At 38.1% G+C, this 20,745-nt stretch overlaps 1 protein-coding gene across 1 annotated transcript in view; it reads right to left on the bottom strand.

Moving 5' to 3' along the window:
• LOC124051469 (astrotactin-2-like) overlaps positions 1 to 16,435 on the bottom strand; it is a 237,289-nt gene extending 220,854 nt beyond the window's left edge. Inside the window, exon 1 of the mRNA XM_046374872.1 lies at positions 15,724 to 16,435. Within this exon, the coding sequence (XP_046230828.1) occupies positions 15,724 to 16,156 (433 nt within the window). The 5' untranslated portion in view covers positions 16,157 to 16,435. The remainder of the gene's footprint in view (positions 1 to 15,723) is intronic.
• Positions 16,436 to 20,745: the final 4,310 nt, after the last annotated feature.

The raw sequence follows: 20,745 nt of genomic DNA, 5'->3' as shown, positions 1-20,745 counted from the left end.
TAAATGAATGTGTGATACAGCGTTTGTTTTGGATTGTACAGCCACACTAAAATCAATGAAAAAAAAGAAAAAACAGAACCAGAAGTCATCACCTGCCAGATTTATTTACCTCATGCTATACAACTAAAGATGTTTTACATAATCATTGTTTTGCATTATCACTGAAACATGTAGTACTGCACCACTGGTGTTTTTGGAGGCTCTAAAATGTCAGTACAACATTGAGGAAATGCTAGCATAAAACAGCGTACATATAACAGCCACTACTTATTTGGTTTCTGTTGTGGGAATTTGTGAAGAAATTACACTCAAAATTCAGACACTCAAATAAAATGGCAGACAGCTAATACACTTTAGGGAGAAATATCACATAAACAAGTAAACCAACAGTTGCGACTATGACACAACAGATGCCTCATCAAGTGCTAATAAAAGCAGGTTTGATGAAAATGAATGTTGACTTTGGATGTTGTGCTTTTCAGTCACACAAAAGAAAAATATTCATCTCTAATATCATGTCAATATAATCACAAAAACATACATAAATGAGGTTTTCTTATTTTTTTTATAACATATAAATACAGGCCTGTCTATGTAAAATGTCCCCTACTCAATACATTATGTGCTGTTCTGAGTTCTGTAGTTTATGAGAAAATGTTTTTTACTTTAACATGAATATAAGCTAAATATCCAATCCTGGCAGAAGGTGACTCAGAGTTTGACTATTTAGCTTTATTATAGTTTCCCCTGTGAGCATTCCTGTTCCACTGTTTGTTGCTGCAAAACAAGGGATAGAAAAAAGGAACCAATACAGGTCCAAGGTCTGGTGTACTTTATATCAAAAACAATGTTTGTTTGCAAAGCGGAGTAACAATTCTCAGTGCAAGGTGGCAGCCATATAGAGACTACATCTTTTGTCTTTTCCACACTGGCTGCAACTATCAGCAGTGGTTCCCACTTGAATTCATTGTATTCACCATAGCTCATATACAACTTGCATGCAGTCTCACATTTTTCTTATTCATTTGAAATTCCATTATGAATGATTTGCAAACATCAGCAAATATAGAACTGTCACAGGTAAATAATAACAATAATAATAATTTGTAGTTCTACAGTTCATTTTAACAACCCAGTTTGACTTGAAATGGGTAATTATTTGCAAGCCAAACTGAGGCACTTTCACCTCGAAGTCTGGAGAATATGGACATTTACGAGTGGCTTCTAAGAGCAACTCTGCCTCAGTGACAGCTTATTACAGTAGCCTATCCAATACTCATGGAAAGAGTCCATAAAAACACACAGCACATCATTAGGAATCTGTCTGACCTTAACAGGAATACGGCCTCACCACTAATCAAATGGCTCCTGCCAGTCACACGGACTAACTGCCATAACAGCAATGCAACCCTAAACCAGCCCTTCTGACTGGCACAATTAAAATTAGAGCAATAAAATCTAGAAAGGGGGTGCTAAAGTGTCCACTATATGATGATTTATAACCTTTAAGTACAGGTCAACATTCAGATAATATAATTTACTGCAAAGATTTGATGAGAAGACACTAATAGTGTGCTTGATTATTTCACAGTGTAAAAATATGTATGATAACTATGATAAAAAATTGTTTGAATTCTTTTTTGTGACTTTTCATCAGTTTATCGAATGTGTCCTAAATCTCCTTAATAGCTCTGAAAATGACTGATGAAAAGCAAGCTCTCTGCTTCCTCGTTTGGTCCATGAGGCATCACGGCACTGAAAAATAAAATCAATACACTAAAAATATGTTTGTTTGGATCCCTGTATATTAGATGTTGACTTTCTTAAGCCATGTAACCTTTAACAATCACTGGATCAATAGGTTGGAAACTAAGATGCCTGTTCAAATCTACTGACAAATAACATTAGGTAGTCAAAGAGAGCAACGGTTTTTATAGAAACACCAGGAAAGCCAGCACTCAAGTTTCAGTTTGCACTTCGGGGGAAAAAACATTGGCTCAAACTCAATTAGATTAAGGAGAAGAGAGCTAGCCTGCAAGCAGCTATCATCCATTAGGAGATCGTAATAATGACATATAAATGCAATTAATATGACTGATGAGTGGCAACATCCTGACAATCATTTGCCTGCTTCATCATAATAGTCAGTCTGGAAATCCCATTAGATCAGTGGATGTAACAGTGAAAGAGCTAAGGAATAAATCCATCATTGGTTTGTCAGAGTTTATTAATATTGGATCGTCTGGCTTTGACAGTACCCAACAGGGCAAACGTGCTGATATAAATAACAAATAAAACATAACGCGACACAAATAAACTCAAGGGTATGGGTTTTAGTAGGAAAATATTTCATTATCAACTACTGTCACTGAAACTACAGATCAGTACTTCACCAGAGCATCACTGACATGCTTACGTTAAAAGTGGTGTGTAAAATGAAATCAATCCAAAAGTTTTTAGTTGCTGCATCATGGCTGCAAAGGTGCAGAAAACTGTGTAGATTCACAACTAAAACTATGATTTATTCTTTTTCAGAAATCTCATTGTGTCTCAGTCTTTGTGATGTGAAAAGAAGTGCACATGCCTCATACAAGCCTCCCTCACACAATTATCCATCAACAGAAGCCAGAATGCTTTTAACATCAGCTTCCATATCACAGCTTGTGTTTAATCATTGTGTAAATTAGAAAAAATGCAATTTAAACTAATATTCCAGTCATTATTATCAGTAGAGCTTATATTATAATTTACAAAGTGCTTTGTAATTGAAAATTAAATTGAAAAAAAAAATTAAAAGGAAGCAGTGGCTCCAATGTAAATTTATAAAAAGATAAAATTCATTACTCATAAATAATCCAAATTAAGTTCATGAATGCACCACTGAGTGACATTTTACAGGAAGCTGTGTGTCGACTACAAAATAATAACACAGTAAGTGAAATTGGCAAACAACCTAAACAATGTTTTAGTATAAGGTGCCTCTTTCACCTTATATTTCACATCCACCTCTTCACTGCAAAACGCTTCTTGTTTGCATGCAAATTTGGCAAACAACACTAAAACAAATGGAGATACAACACTAAAACAAAAGTATAGTACATCACGCTGTAAACACAAATGAGGTGAAAATGTTGCAAGTATTAACTGTGAAAGCTAAGGCGTGGGATCACACACTTTTCAACGCCTTGAGAGAAGAAACAGGTGGTGACAGCGAGCTCTTGATACACTCAATGCAAGTGGTTGTTTTTAACCATTTTTTTTCATGTCCTCCCAGTATTAGAAGAAAAATCAGCACAGAGGCTGTTTGATAATTGAGTTCCTGAGATTCATTAAACTATGCACCAGATGAACACCGTTTTCTAAATGTCTGACATGTCCAGTAGGATTTTAGGCCAGCATTTCATCATTAGCACTAGTTTTCTCTAGTCATGCTGACAGAATTTACTGAAGTACCTTGAGTACTTCACAGTAAAAGTTCTGGCATGCGTATTGCAAAGTTGCCTTGAAGTTAGAAACAACAAAAATCGATCTACATATTTGTGTCTTCACTTCCACTCCATTCTGACAGCTATACTTACGAGCCTAACTAAGCGTTGATTGCTGGAGAGTGCCATTTTGAATGGACCCATTAATTCTGTTTGTTGAGCTGTCTCATTACAGAGTTAATAGTGCATTTGTCCTGATTGCAGTCATATTATGGAACGGTGATCACACTGTTGGACTAATGGGTGGAAGGCACACTACACACACGGCAATATAGGATGACGTGTCTAGTTTCTTCATATGAAAATGTCTATGAAAAAATCCATAAATACAGTAAAGGTGTTGAGAATCATTTTTGAGGTGGGAACTATAACAAAAGACAACAGGTATGGTATTGTATGCTACATAACTCAAAAACTGTGGGCCTCTCCTCAGACAAATATGTTATTTGATACTGTAGACGCTCATCAGTTGAGCCAAAACAACCCAATATTGCTATCCGACACAACTTCTGACTACTCCAAATACATAAAAAAGTCTGTCTGAAGAAATTTAGTGTCTACAAACAAATCACACATATTTAGACTATTCTATGTGTTCTTCTTTTGATAACTAATGTAACCAATAACTAATATAATATTTCTTCACTTGCATTCAGTGGGCCTCTCCTGAAACTGAGCATCCATGTTTTAAAACTTGGAAAACTCTGCTGGATGATTAGGGTGTGCAACAACACTGGTAATCATGTTCTCTGCCTTCTTCTACAATTAGGGATCATAGACTGGGGCCTCAATTACAATAATTAAAGTCAACTTAAGTGATGATGTTACATATGTTATATATATATATATATATATATATATATATTGTATTGTTTATGTTGTAAAAATGATTCTATACATAATAAATCTACCATTTAACCCCAACTGCCAGGAAAGGTAATCTTCAAAGTGGTAATTTTAAGCTCAGAGCACAGATGTATGTATGAGTATACAAGGAGGACAAAAACAGTATCAGTGTATCATCTTTATCCTCTGGCAGTTGATATTTGAAGCAAATCAGAGTCCTGACCATCACATAGAGATATGTTGTTGCCTTTAGGGATCTTCCACAAACAGATATTTGAAAACATTTTCCCAGAAGAGCTGCTAGTCACACAACATCACCCCACTTATTCCATTAAAAAAGGAAAATGAAAGTGTGTTCTTGAATGCAACTAATTTTCATTACTATTAAATCTATCTTTTTGTTGAATCATTAAGACTATAAATTGCTGGTCCTAAAAAACACTGTAACTGTGAGTGAAATTGTTAAAGAAAAATGGGTATGCGAAAACATGCATCTGTCTTATTTAATGAATGTTAAATAAGACAGTTAATAAGAATGTTACAGATTTCTTTACCATCAGACACTTGTTTCTCAAAGAGCATCATTAAAAAAACCTTCCTCTAGAGAAGAAACCTCACATTTATCTTCCAGCCTCTGGACTACAGATACTGTACCATGTTACCTCCACTACAGACCTCACTGTTTTTCTCTGTTTGTTTGATTTGATTTATTTATTTCAAAGAGCTGACATTAATATTAAGAAACAGACATGCTACATGTGTTTTTTATTCTCCCTCTGAATGTGTAATCCTGTGGAACAGATGGGAGGAGGATATGTCTACATGCCTATTTGTGCAAGCCACCAACACTTGTCATATCACCACTGGGTCTATGCCTGACTTCATTACTTAAATGCTATTAGTGTAGAGTCTTAATCAAACCAGCTTTAATTTGTACAGCTATACAAACAGTCCACTTCTCACACTAAAATGACAATGAAAATGACAATCAGTGAAATACATATAAAGATTCTACAACAACCACATACCTGGCACAAAAATAAAGCCCTACCAATGCTATAAATGCACTTGTGCGCATTACACTTCCAAGGGTAATTGCTGTTAGTTCAAAGCTAATCCAGAGTCAGACAAAATACCTGAAAAAAATACACTGTGTGCTGTGCCTTTGAATGGAGGAGAGGTAGATACAGCCATGACATACCAATGAGCTTCCCCTGGATAAGCATACAATGTGTGAGGCCAAATGTCCATTTTTCCCCTAAGGCTTATCAGAAGTGCAAAGTTGTGCTGAAAACACCTCTATTCAGTTATACTGAGGCTGCATGAAAGGAAAGACTAAACATGGCTTATTCAGAAAAAAAGAAAATGTGGAGTCTGATAATAATGACATGAAAATATATCACACTAAAATCTATCATGATCCTCTCCTTCAGTATGTAGAATGATTGTATGAAATGTCTGCAATGGCCCTGCACTTGCATAATAAAAAAATTACACAAAACACGAAAAAGAGACAGCAAAAGCAAACTTCAAGTAAATGTAATTACAGAGACCTCTGCTAATCAAACAATTATTTAATGCTGTATGCACGATTCTCTTTGTGGCTCTCAAAAAAATAAGTTCCTTTGTAAAACCTGTACAATTTGCCATTATCTAACTAATCACAGCTTAATCCACACTCCCTGATGTCATTCATGGCGCAGGTCACATCTTACGGACAACTCAGAGTGGAGAAAACATCTATGTATTGTTTGAACTCAATGGGCCGATATTATCCAAGCCAGCAACTGGAAAAAAGAAGACTTAGAACATGTGTCCCTGTTCAGATAAAGCAAACTCCAATGGGAACTTGGACAGATATGCATGATGGAGCATTAAAAAAAAATTGTGGGAGGGAAACCATCAGTTGAGGGGAAGATTAATGGTGCACATTCTTTATCTGAAAGGAAATCTTAGAGATTGTACAGCTTGGAGGGAATGCAAATAGGTACAAACACACCAGCATAGATAAAGGGTTTAAAATCTTTTGTAGGAACCATGGGAATATGATGGTAGTGAGCTGTGCAGAGCTGGCACGTTTCCAAGGTGCAGAGCAAATTCTGGTGGGAATCAAATTTTATGGGTCTTAAATATCTTTGTGACCAGCTTATATGAACAATGACTCTCCTTTTCCTCTTTGAAACATACACACACTGCTTGTCATGTTTGCAAAATAAGACCCTTATGTGATTTCAATAATTCCATTAACTAGGTTAGTCGAGACTATTTAACTAGATTGCCACGGCAATATCGAACAAATACTCACAATATTGGTACTACAAACACAAGACTGTAGATAAATAGAAAGGCAAATAGGTGAGGAAAACATATTTATAAAAGTGACTTTGAATCCTAACACTCTGTTTGAAAAGAAAACAAAGACAAGTTCAGAATAAAAGCAAAGGCTAGTGAACTTGAAAGAAGCAAGGACAAGAGGGAGAGGGAGAGCAACTGGAGCCCAAGCACAGTGAATCAGGCTTTCATCCTACCTATGATAGGGAAGTCTAACCTGTCAACCAGTTGGAGGACATTTACAGGCCATTTGGTCTGTTTGAAGACAGAGAAGGGGATGCAAGTGAATTCCAGCAAGCCAGGTTCTGTGTAAGCCAAAGATTTCACTGACAGCTCGATACTGAATGTCACTTTTGTCTTATTCCTCACTGGCATAAATTATGGCAGAGAAGGCAATTTGATGGACGAAATCATGCACAAGAATAAATACAATTTGCAGCAATTTATCTCCCTTTGGTGAACAGGATATTTTGGACAAATGAGAGTAATAAATGAACAAAAATCTTTTCAGCCAATTTTTAATGACGCATTCTTTGTATTTCACACTATTCCTTTTTATTCAGACAGACTGATTTGGTCGTTGTTGCCATTTTAGTAATTGCTAAGAAAAATGGACTTTAAAAGCTTGTTGCTGATGACTGACAGATCCTTTCAAAATGCACTAAATTAACTCTGCATGAAAATTCCAAAAAAGAAAAATGCTAAAATGTTAGCATATTCAAAAACAGTTAAGAAAAAAACTACAGCACTACCATGGAGGACCCTGTAAGATGTAATCGGCACTACCATTCATGACCTTCTCCCGTCACACAGAGCCCTCTAAGACCGGCTGGCTGAGGCTGAGCTGGGTATGCAGCATTTCCATCACAACTCTCACAAAATAAGTTAGAACTTGCACACAAGTAAGAGCACTCCCCAGGCAAAGGAAACTCCACCTGCTCTTCTGCACCCTGATAACTCTCAAATGAGGATGAACTCCACATTTCGGAGCAACACTGCAGCATCCAAGCAGAAATCTAAAATGTGAGCACACGCTGCCTGAGGGAGCAAACAACATCCGTTCCATATACAAAATCATTCTATCTGGTATGCGAGTCTTTTCCTCAGCTCATGTTTCATTTAGTTTGGACAGTCAGGGGTCCGCAGCTCCACTATTGTGTTCTTTCATGTCGTCTCGTTAAAGTCAAAATCCCCGTGCTGGCCAACTAGAACAACCTGGAGGTATTCAGCGCAGCAGTTAGTTGTGACTTGTTCACAGAGAATTCTTATTACTGAAAATTTGAAAACAAAAAACAGACACTAAGAAATTAAAGAACCAACATTGTGGTAACTGAAAATATGAGTTAGTTGCTGTTTTTTTTATTTGTATAAAAAAGAAATCAACAAAATTCAACAATAAACAAAATAATCCCAGTAAATGCTTTAGGTTCTCCTGAGATTACAGCCACAATTACTTTCCCTGCCTGTGTATTTCGAAAACGGACCTGCATGTATAAGAAGGATAAGGAGAAAATCCTACATTCCTCCTTTTTTTTCCCTCCCAATTTTAGCCCTAAATACAATTTTACTTTCATTAAATGTAAAGCCAACTCCTTGTTACACAAAACACTTGGCATCAATCATTTTATGTGAGGATCAAAATGAAACACATCAGTATCGACCTCCCCCATTTTAGCACTAAAACACCAAAAGAGAAAATATATCACATTCTGATTGAAGCAGTTGAGAAAAAAAAAAATATTCAACTCATGTACTCATCATGAACTTAACAACACCAATCAAATTCCATAACAAAATAATAAGAACATATTTCATTCATCCTTCTGAAGCACAACTTCTGTTTTGTGCAGGTTCAGTAATTTTCTGTAAACCCAAATGACTGGTTATTATAAAGGCACAGATTGTTAATCTGTTTAGAAACCTGATGAAAACCTTGAACTCACCTTTTTCAAAGTTGTATTCAATGCTGTGCCTTCATCCAATTAACCTTTCACAGAAATCTGCCCTTCTATTTCTTGTCTTTTATTCAATCAAATCAGAGCTTTGTTTGAAAGGTTATGTGTGCTCCTCCTGCAGTAAACTGAAGGCTTTATTGTCCCCAGATGAAAACCTTAGTGATCTGTACTCCAATTTGAACTTTGTAAAATATTCAACATGTCTACATATCTTGCATGGCTTTAAACATATTTTGTCCAAGTTGATGGATTTCATCCGAACTCCCAGCGCCCCAAATGTCTGGCTCGCATTATAAAAAGTATTTTACTAAGAGGGCAAATACATTACACAGTTTCTGTCACATGGGGGCCTTCTATTATGTGGTGGGGGACACACCAGAGGAGCCCAAGGAGCAAAAAGAGCAACTAAATGGAATTGCTTTTATAAATCAGTGTCACATTATGCATTCATTGCACAGACTAGAAAGCCCCTCTATAGTAGACAAGTAGAAAGTTCATGAATCTTCTGGGAATCCACTTGCAAGATGCTCTCTTGTTAGATACAACACCCAGTCTGTTCTTTGATACTAGTCCAGTTTTGCATATCAAGATAAGTCGTGTCGGACATACAGAGGTACACATAAAACAATGCTCAAAGAACTTTACAATGGAAGTTGCAAAGATAACAAGGTATGACAGCACTGTGAGAAAGCTCAGCAGAAATCCATCAGAGGCAGATTATCGCAATCAAATTCTTCCAAGCGGACAGGCTGATAAAAACCTTTAGGTGGCCTTCTATTTTTTTTATGCTAGTGTTTAAATAAGGTCAGCCCACTTCATTCAGTTTACATGAAAAGAGACATGATAGTCCTGGTCTCCGGGCTTGCTGCAGAACCTGTGAAAGCTTTCAAAGCCATAACAGATGTCCTGCTTTAAAATACTAATGGTTGAAACTGCAGTCAGGTTGGTAACAGTAGCTGTATATCTAAATATACTACAAGCAGCACGCTCAGTTAGGGTTCTAAATATCTGATTCAGACATCAGACTTCATAGAGCTTCAGCAATTACATGTATAAGCAGACAACCTAATCTGGTTGATAAAAACGTAAACAGAGCCCACTCCTCATGTTTATGTATAAGTTTATGGATCCGACATGTTTCTTAATTTATCCTGCTAAATCACTCCAAAAGACTGCATCTTAGCTGACTAATTTTAAACATACAATCTATGACAAACAAAAACAAACCCAAACAAAATAAAAAGCTATTGCCGGACATTATCTTTGATCTTTTTTGCCAATTAATTAAAAGGGGGCGAAAAAAAATCTATGAGCAATTGTGCATGTTGCTACTTTGCATAAATCAGAGAAGAAAAAGGCAAGTAAAACTGAGCTTGTGCATTCATTAGGGGTATTTACATAAACTTCTTTGTTCAGTCCGTCAAAGATAAGTACAATGCAGCTCTCAGCAATGGTAACGATCAAATGATTATCTTTAGATCAAAGCGGTCCACCACTGCCACAAGGCAAGACTAGAGACACTGGTAATAAAACAAAGCATTACAAAATGCATTTCCTGTAAAGGGGAGCAACCAGCAAGGGTCACTGACCACAAGTCATTCATCTTTTCCATGCCATCAGTCAGGCCCATGACCATTAGGCTAAATGAGCGTGATTCCTCACTCCATGCCTGTCAAATGAGCTACCAGTGAGGTGGGATAATACAAACTCACAAGCGGCGGTTTGTTTTCAGGAAAGCATGAGGAGAATCTTTCCATATCAGGGCTGCCCAAAGTGGCAGGTTTGGTTTATAGGGAAAATAATTTTTAAAAAATGAATGTAATGTTTAAACTGTTTTGCTTGTGGTGAGGTGAAAAAGACTTTTTAAATATGTAGGATCCCCAATTATTCTTATTTTTAATAATCTGAACACAACAGACAGAGATCCTTGGATCCAAGTTCTATTTTGCATCTTAACAATACAATAAAATACAATACAATAGGTGTTTACTATTGACCCTTGGACCATAATATTGGACCATACATAAAGTTTCAGTTTTGGCCCTCCAAGGACACAGCATGACTCAGATGCATACAAATCTCTGCAGGTGCAAGATAAAACTGCAGATGTACACAAACCAAAATATGTACTCCATGCATCAAACTTCTGAAGTGGGGTGTGTCCCTGCTTGTTTTAAGAAATCTTAGTGGGTGGGAAATATTGAGCACAAATCCGATTTTCACTTCCAAAGTTAGCCTTAAATGGTCCTGAAAGTGCTTCTCTGGCTCATTGTGGCCCAACACCTTACTGAGACTTTTGTTTGTTTTTCCCTTTCATTTCTCACACATCTTGAATCGCACTGGCAAAGCTTTCTAACAGCGTCACAGGTGCCATCCTTACACATAGTCGACGGGCTGTGTTTAACACCCAGTCATCAATCCTTCACGCAATGGAAGTACTGACGACCAAAGTGTAACCAAATTATCATCAAGCTTCAAAAGAATCTAATTTTGAAAAAGGTTACACTTGATTGTCATTTCATAGCATACAGAAAATAACATTTCATGTTATGTATGCTAATTATGTTTAGTAAAATTATCAAACAACCCAACAAGAATCATTTTGCATATTAGATTCTGTGTTACACTTTATTTGTAACTTCACCATATCGCACTTGGCTTGTGCTAGTAAACTTTGTGCAGGCTCAACAGGACCTAAGGTATAAAAATGTGCATTATGAATACACATTTTTATAAACACCAAAATATGCGAAGGAAATGCATGTTTTTGATTGTGCTTTAAATACATATGGCCACCGTTTGGCCAGCAAGCAAGAACACAAGGCTCAAAGCTTCTTGTCTATCAAACAGCTGTCATTTTCCTGTCTATGAACAAAATAATAGGCATGAGGCTGAAAACACTATTAAAGGGCAATATATAGAGAGTGCAGGGTTTGTACGACAAATGAGACAGCCCACAGAAAATACTTCATCTTAAAGGTTCACTCTGCTGTAGGTCTACTATATTAAGCTAAAACATTACAATTAGACAATTTGATAGCTGACCTGAGCTCCACCATGCATCTTATGCTCTACGCTCTCATGTAACACCGTTGGCCATATCAGCTAGATGAGCTTGTTTGGAGTACGGCTCACCACACTCCATTCAAAATGGTGGTAAACTAAGCACTAGCTGACAATTTAGAAAGTCTTACAACTTACACCTCCATTTCAGATGTATTAACTCCCACCTCTCCTCTTGACCATTTCCCCTTCTTCATTGCTTGTCCTGCAGTGCTAAGCTCAACTCCTGACAAAAGATTGAGGTGTAGTGCAGTGTGTACATGTTCTGTGCCACAGGGAAGAGAACGCTCCAGTGCAGCCATTCTTTTTTTCACTTTACCACTGTTGCTTTTAATCTCCCATCTCGAAGCAAGCAGGGTTTGCTGTAACTCCTGCTTAGGAAGATACATCGGAGACAGAGGGAGAAGAAGTGGCTGGCTGACATGCCCGAGTTCGATAAGATGTGCAAAAACAAAATGATGTGATGGAAAATGAAAAGGGTAAAGATTTGGTCCATACAATGGACAGAGCTGATAAAGGACGGTGGAGGCATTCGAATGTTGTTGATGCTGTGTTAAGTGCCTGAAGGTTTTCAAAAAGATGAACTCCTAATGAGGTGTTTACTAAGTCAGCCATGTTACTAAACTTATCGATTTCCACCGAGTGCCACAACATCACTTAAAAGGAGCAAAGAAAATTATCCTGTGTGACAAAGCGTAGCAGCACAGGATTTCTCTCCCTAGAATTCTGAAGTACCTTACCTTTCTGCGTCTTTTTATCCAATACTATAAAATGCATTGAAATCTATCCTTATAAAAACAATAGAACATATCAGCAAATCCAAATCACATCGTCTTACCAAAGGTAAGGATCTTTATCAAGACTGTGGGCTTACTGAATACATTTATTTCTCTCATTTGCGTTATTCTTGTTTTTTGAACACAAAAGGAAAGAGATATAAAAACAAAATAAAAAAGGGGGGGAGGCAAAAGAGCCATGTACATTTCCTCTGCATTGCCCTTTCTGTTAATCCATTCTCCACGACACTTGAGGTAATAAATCGAAGCTCACAGTGGGAAGGGGACTTGCTGTGCTTTTTTTCCTCTACCCTCAACTTTGGCGTTGGTTCGACAAAACAAATGGACGTTTAACATTATCAAGGGAGCAGACACAGGACTCTGCTCATTTTATGTTTGAATGGTATCCATCTAATAAGGAGATCTCTGTGGTATGTTTTCAAAACAAAAGTGAACGTGAAATGCTGTGATGTAGTGAAATGTATCTGCTTCTTTACACATCAGTCAAGTGTAGCACAGTAGTAAGCAGATCACACACTTTTAGTACATACCACAACACCACAGAAAAACACGTGAAAACAAAGTTACCAATTTGTTTCTAAAATAAAAATTATTTCATGGCAATTGTATCATTTTCAGCATGAGGTTAAAATGTCCTTCACCAAGTAAGGAAAAAGAGCAAGCAGCAGCTGTCAATTTGTTCTGTCACTCTTTGAACCAGTGAGAAAAGGCTAAACTCTATTTTCAGTTGCTCAAGACTTTAAATATTTTACCATGAGCTGTTTTCATTCGTTGCAACAATTTTCTGTTCTTTGGGTCAGATTACATTTTATGCTGTAACATTTTCTGTTGTTATGGCTGTTAGTATGTTTTGTCTCGGGCACTGATGCTAACAGTTTTCTGAAAGCTTCAAAACAACAGACTTTAAAGAACAGAATAGAGTGTTGGTGGGTGGTTGCCTCAATCCAATCCAGTCTGCACAGTATATGGTCCCAATGTATAATAGGGATTTAACATAAAGTGAAAAAAAGGAATAAATAAAAAATGACGGTGCTTCAACTCACACAATATGTGGGTGACTGACTGGGGAGGCTTAAGCTTTTGTAGCATCCTAGAATGTCAGAATTCACAATTTTAACAGGAGAGAAAAAGTGATAAGGTAAAAGGTACAATATAGATGCAGCAAATGCAGTAATGATAATAAAAATTCACTGTCTATGTAATTCAGTTTGCTCATTTCGTTCTGCTAAATTGACAGCAATGTGTAGTTTTAAGATGTCGGGTACAACATTTAATTTCACAAGCAGGATTCTACCATTAATACATTTATCAAGAGAAAAGCTGTCAAGATGACTGAACGCATTAGTGTTGAATACTGAATACAAGGAAAACACAGGTGGTACCAAAATGTCTACTTCTGTCTTGGACCATTGCCAAAATCTTATGCCAGTTATGATAAAATAATCGTTTTCACATCACCATTATCTTCCAGTGGGTGGTTGTGTCACGACACAAGTGTCTCACAATATCGGCCTGCAAAGAAAAACTATTTTGTTCATTTTGGAATATCCCACTGCTTTGTGGAAGCGATACAGTCCTTTCTATTAAATAAAACATCAGTTAACTGCTATTGTAAAAAATAAACAAATGTTATTGGTGTCTTTCTTAATTACATTCATTCCTATTTCATGTAATGAATTTCAGTTTTGTCATAAAAACACGATTTATCATGGATGCAACTACTTGTTATTTTGCTTCACACAATGGTCAACAGTGCGGGCAAACATGGTTGTATTAAAACTATTAAAACCACCTTTTCTCATTCTCCCTCCACAGCATGCAGTCATGCACTGGACGGGTGAAATAGAAAATTTGCTAGCTAGCTGACTGGGAGGACAGAGAGGCCTTTCTCACCAGTCAACGGCTGTCCTTAATGAGAATAGAAAGTGATTTACTAGCTTAATGCTCCAGACCTCAGCCTGCCTGCCCGCCTTTGCTTGGCACAGCCAGTTTAGTCGGCACTCTTCATACAGAGAATGAAACTGAGACCCGGAAAAGAGAGACAGAGAAAAAAAAAAGATACCAAGCCACAGTCGGGGGAAAAAAATGTAGTAATGAAACATGGATTCTCTCACTACCCATATCACTGCCCTCCACAGAGTCTTGCATCTTTGTATTTGCCATTAAACAGGTTTTCTTTCATGCTGAGCCAATACAGTTTCCCTGAACAGATTGAGAACTGGAAAACATAAAGCATTTTGCAATTATGGTCCACCTTGTGTGGCTTATTGCATTCAACAAACATTACTGTGAGCCACATAGGCTCTGCACATCAACCAACACACAGTCATAAAAAACAGGGATGAGTGCACAAGTGAACATCCATCTTCCGTATGACTCTGACATAAGTGAAAAATATGGAGAAAGCAAAGTAAGCAAGTTCCCTTCATGCACAGTCCTGCTCCTCTTATGAAGCAAATATCTTTTGTGGCTGGTGTATATCCTGCATGATTATACAATCAGTGATGCTATTCCCAAGACCACTTTAGAACCAATGACTAACAGCAAACTTCAGGCGACCTGTCAAGGACTAGTGTTGGGCTGTTTGTTTTGATTCACACAGTTGTCTTGGACTAAACACAGAAAGGGGGATGAGTACTGTGGGTTTTCTTTTAACCTGGCATGGCCAAATGTCCACAGTGACGCAAGCTCTAACAAAGTACTCAGTTTTACCACCAGCAATGCATGTGTGCTGTGAATTATGTGCTCAAGTGAGAATAAAATACCAATTTCATGCATATTTGCAGGGCCAAATTGCATTCCTTGATTGGGGCACCATACTTAGGTTATGCATGAAATTTCAAGTCATAATCATATTTAACCACAAAATAGGAAATCCAGACAGAGAGAGAGAGAGAGAGAGAGAGAGTCAGAACGTGAGAGGGAAATGGAGAGTCACCGAAAACATGACTGGTACTTTGTGGTACTTTGTATTCCATGGAGAAGCAGCAGTGACCTAAGTACAAGGTAAAGAGATATGGCAGCTAATAATTTTACCTGAACTGCACACCATGCTGGCTTGGAAAGATTATAGTTATGGAATCCAAACATGGTAATGGAAACGGGACGGGTGCTTAAACGCCAGGGAGCACGCGTGATTTGGGAATATAGCTCAGGGTGAAAACACCAGTACACCCAATGCGCACAAACGTGCAGTTGGCTGGTAATCAGTGTAGAAGGGAAATACAGTACCAAAGCAGTTCTTACCGAGTGTGAAGTACGGGAGAGCTGTGTTGTCAAGATCGTCCATTACGGAAATTCGCCCAGGTAGGTCGGTTCTAACGAATAACAGGAGTCGGGATTCCCCCCCTCCTCCTGCTCCTCCTCCTCCCCCAGTTCCACCTCCAGTTCCTCCTCCACCAACACCACCTGCTCCAGCAGCACCCCCTCCTTCTTCTCCTCCTCCTCCTCCGACCACGTTCCCCGAGGCTCCGCCGGTGAAGCTGAACTCGTTCTCCCGGAGTACGGGCAGGGTAGAGACGGTAACGGTTTTCACCTCACATGGCGTCTCCGCGTCGCTCTCTTTGTCCCTCTCTTCGTCGGCCGATGCCACCCCTCTGTTTGCTCGGACTGTCCAGGTTTCTGTTAGTAAGAGCACCACGAGAAGGACGCGGAGGTGCAGCAGTAATATCCTCGCCATCCCGCTCCTTGTGTGTGGTTCTCTCGCTTTGAGTGGGGCTCATAAGCTGTCCGTTCACTTATAGTACAGTCGCTGCAAAGGAGTCACGTCCGTCCAGGAGGCGGCAGCACAGGTGTAGTGAGAATGACACGTCTCAGCTCCCCACACACACCCATCTGTGTTCACACTGTGGGATAACAAATCACTTTAAGGTGGACAAGCCCGTGTCATTTTGAAGACAGCCACGAGGCGTCTGCGTGTCAGTCATTATGTGTGATGTTCTGTGGCATGGCTTTATTTAACACCGAAGAAAACGAAAAATAAAAAACTTTCCAAGATGTTTGATTGTAATTCAGATTAGTGTATTTTGAACGAGGGTTTGAGTTCAGGTGTTTTCTGTCACATACGGTTGTCTGCTTTTGATATTTTACCTTTTTTCATTTAAATCAGGGAGTCGAGTAGAACTTGGATATTCATACAAACATAGCTTGACTATAGAGGGACTATAGAGTTAAAGTACCTTTACTCAGGTGGGCTACTCAAGTACTGTACTTAGGCAGGTTACAATTTACAGGTACTCATGGGTCTACTTTGCTTGTGTATTTACATTTTATGCAACATCATACTTTTAGGGTTACTATTACTATTGATACTCAAAGCAAATTTTTACATACATACAAAGAGTTTCAATGCACCTCTTTTCCTTTTAGTGAGGTATTTTCACAGAGTGGTATTAGTACTTTTGCATAAGTTAATAAACTGAGTACTTGGTCCTCTGGTACTAAAGACCACATCTCATCTCATCTGTTTTGCCAAACAGACAGTGTCTTTGTGAGATTCTGAGATCATTCTTTACATGGACTGCAGCAGTTGATCAAACAATGTCACCTCAGTTACACACCATACAGGTAAAAGTATTCAGATAGGCCTCACTATTATTGAATTCAGGTAAGTTATTACTCTCAGTGAAGGGAAATCTTAATGCAAGACATTTTGGACAATGCTATGCTTCCAAATTTGTGGCAACAGTTTGGGGAAGGTCCTTTTCTATTCCAGCATGACTGTGCCCCAGTGCACGAAAACAAAGTCCATAAAGACATGGCTGGATGAGTTTGGTGTCAAAGAACTCGACTGGCCCACACGGAGCCCTGACCTCAACCCCATCCAACACCTTTGGGATGACAGAGATTGTGAGCCAGGCCTCACAAATGCTCTACTACATGAATGTGCATGCAGCTCAGGTGTCTCAATACTATTGTCTATATAATGTATCTTTTGAAAATGACAGAAAATGTGCAATATGAAACTTATCTGTTTGGCTTCTTTTATCTCACTATGATGTGCCATCTATAAATCAGACAGGATATATCCCTGACATACTGTATGTGGTCATATGAAACAGATTAATAGTAAACCATACAAAAAAGACATGCATTAAGACCTGAATAAAAAAGCTTGACATGCCCCAAATGATTCAGCAGTGAGTTCTCAGCAAAGGATTTTCATTCATCCGTACACCTACTGTCAAGTTATTCACTATTACATCTTTTCAAATATAAAAGCTACATTACATACTACTTTGACTGACTCTGCTCTTACACCTGAAGAAACCAAGTTCAATGTGCAGTCATCCCATACTAAACATATCACCTCGGGTGGCTGCACCAGAAATTAAAGTGAGCAGATTTTCATAGCATAATCAGAAAGGTGTTTTAAAAGAAATACAATACTTATACAAACAGTAACAGATTCCTCTTTCATGGAAAATGTCTTATTTTAACCTCCTTTCGTGTAACTTAGTGTCCCCTGTAATTTTTTGGATCTTCCAGCCCATGACAATAAATAGACATTGCTTGGCTTATCATTCTTTGTGTCATTACTGGATTTTGCCTCTGAAGGCAGAAGACACAATCGTCATCCTTGTGCTCTGTCTGGATTGCTCAAACATTCCAATACATGTAGCCATATACTGCGCACCATTTTTCATGAAGCATAAAAGTGTACTCAGTATGCAGTACGTGTCCACTGCTTCATGGTATTATGTTTCTGCAGTTGTAGCCCAGATATGAACCTTGCTTTCTTCAGCATTGCACCAAACTGTGCACCAGAAGACATCAATCATACAGTGACTCTGGAACACAGTTGACAACTTTAAAAGGACAAAGCAAAATGTTTTACCAAATATTTACTTTCTTGTTCACTTTCCAAATTTCCTGAAGCTGCCTCACCACTGTGAACAACTTATTTTCCCAGCTCAGTCATTACCTCTTTGTATCGCATTGTGAAAGTTCCTATCAACTCACTAGAAAAAATATAATAAAATAAAATAAAATTGTATGCACATTGACATCTCTGAATATGCTTATGATCTGTCACTTCTGCAGTGTGAACATACTACTTTCTTCAAACTTGCCCAGTATCAATATGGAAGAGGGACGCAGTGCCAGCCGTCCTCTCTGTCTCTCTCCATGGTGCTGAAATATTCAAACACTCTCCAACTATTTTTTTTCCTTAGTGCTGGTGCACTCAGTCACAGAGATTGTCCCAGTCCCTACGCTTGCAGTCTTGAGTACTTGGGTGCACATTCACATGCCACTTGGTAAGCATGCACATGTGTGTTCATTCTGAAATAGGCCAAACAAGCCTGCTTTTCTTGGCTCATGAGTGCAGCCCATTGGTGTCACACAATAGAGTGACTTGGCCAGTAAACCATGCAGTTTTCATGTATGAACAAGCCCTTTTTTCTCCCAGTAACTGATCACAGCTTAACCACAGCCGCAAGAAGCAGAACAGACTGCATATTTTACTGGCTATTTTCAAGGAAAAGTATTTAATGTCTACTTGAAAAGTTATTGTCACGGAGATTCCTTTGGAAATATAGTTGCTCAAAGGGTCTTACATTTTGCCAAATCTACTGACATAATTACACAGTATTTCTGGAGTATAGCTCCAAGGGCATAGCTTTCAAATGTTGAGCATGTTCATCCTAGCAGTGGCTGGGCAGTGGCTGTTGGTTAGTTGATAGTCAATCAGTCAATAGGGCACAGTCACTCTCCTAGGCAAGAGCTGATAAAAAGGTAAAAAGCCAATACACTCAACTTCCACTGGATGCACACCTATGCTAAGTGTGAAGGAGTAGTCACAGCTATTGGAGGGAAGTGTATCCAATAGTTCATCATGGTTTCCTGCACCAGTGTTAGTGCTAATGCACCTATTAGCTGGTGTTTCAACTGATGCAAACACAAACAAGTTAAGGTCACCAATCAATGCAACATGGCAAGTCTTTCTAATGTACACAAAAATATGAAACAGTATTGACAGGGCCATGAAACATAGGGCTTTTTACTGTGAATAATAACATCATTTGTCTAAATGTATGGACTGCTTACAGATGCCCAAAGCTGTAGGAATGCAATACAAAAAACAGCTATTTATCCAGCCTCAGAATTTTTAATTTTGATATTGATCCCTGTGTCTTCTGTTCTGGGAAGTCAGGCGCAATTATGCAGATATTTTATTCATACATAAATGCCATAAAATTTTGACAGAACCTCAAATTGGATTATGATATATTTTATTGTCCATTTCTCAATTTCAGTTTATTGCTGGGATGCTGTTACATTACCGGCTGTATCAAGCTGTATTTTTGTGAAAATGACATAAGATCAAATAAAAAAAAAAAAAAAAGAAGCATCTGAACTAAAAGACTGAGCCAAAGTTTGATCTCTTAAATCCACCATATAATTGCACTGAAAACGTGTCACACAATTCGGTACTTAACTTCCAAATACTGTACTGCAGTTGTTTGTATTGAAATACTCCCGCTGTGTGCGACTCCCCCTGAGGTTTTGAGACATCAGCCTTGACTTTTGCCATTTAGCTTGAGAGCTGATTGTCGGGAAGTTCACTCTGCCAATATGCAGTTTTTTTGTTTGGTTTTTTTTTTTCATATTCTATTCAGTCATGTTGAGGCTGATCTAAAAAGAACTGTAAAACAGCTACACACTTATTGTTTGGGCAGTACAACAATCCAGCAAATAAAATAAAATTGTGATGCTTGAAAGACAAGAATGCGCCTCTTCTGTCCTATATCCTTCCCATAATTTCCTTGCATCTCTTCCATGCATTTTTGAGTGGGAGGAACCAAGACACAATGAAAACATGATAGGTGGAAGGTAGGATAAACAAAGGCAGTGAATGAAGACAAATGAGATGAGCCCCATGTTTGCTTGCAAATTCACACTCTCGCCCTGGTGCTGAAACATTCAAACCCAGTCTCTGTTTTTCTGCTGAAACCAAACTTAATTCAAAGGACACACATATCAAATTCAGTGCAGATCAAATACTATATTTTCTCCTCTCATTTTTTAAAAAATCTATCATTTAGAATAGCATATTGCTACTGCCAAATTGTTTTCTTTTCTTCTTTTTTTTCCATTTTGTGCCCACACCACTGTTCTCATTTATTTGTGACAGATGCAGAGTACACTCTAGGTAGTATCCATGTGATTTTCTCTAGCCACCACACAGAATCACTATTGTAAGGTCCCTGTCAGAGAATTCAAGATTCAAGATTGCCTTTATTGTCATTGTATATCTGAATGAAAGAA

This window comes from Scatophagus argus, chromosome 20 (genome assembly GCF_020382885.2).
Source record: "Scatophagus argus isolate fScaArg1 chromosome 20, fScaArg1.pri, whole genome shotgun sequence".
Taxonomy (NCBI): Eukaryota; Metazoa; Chordata; class Actinopteri; family Scatophagidae; genus Scatophagus; species Scatophagus argus.
The sequence above is the reverse complement of the archived record's forward strand: the minus strand, read 5'-3'. Positions and strand labels throughout refer to the sequence as shown.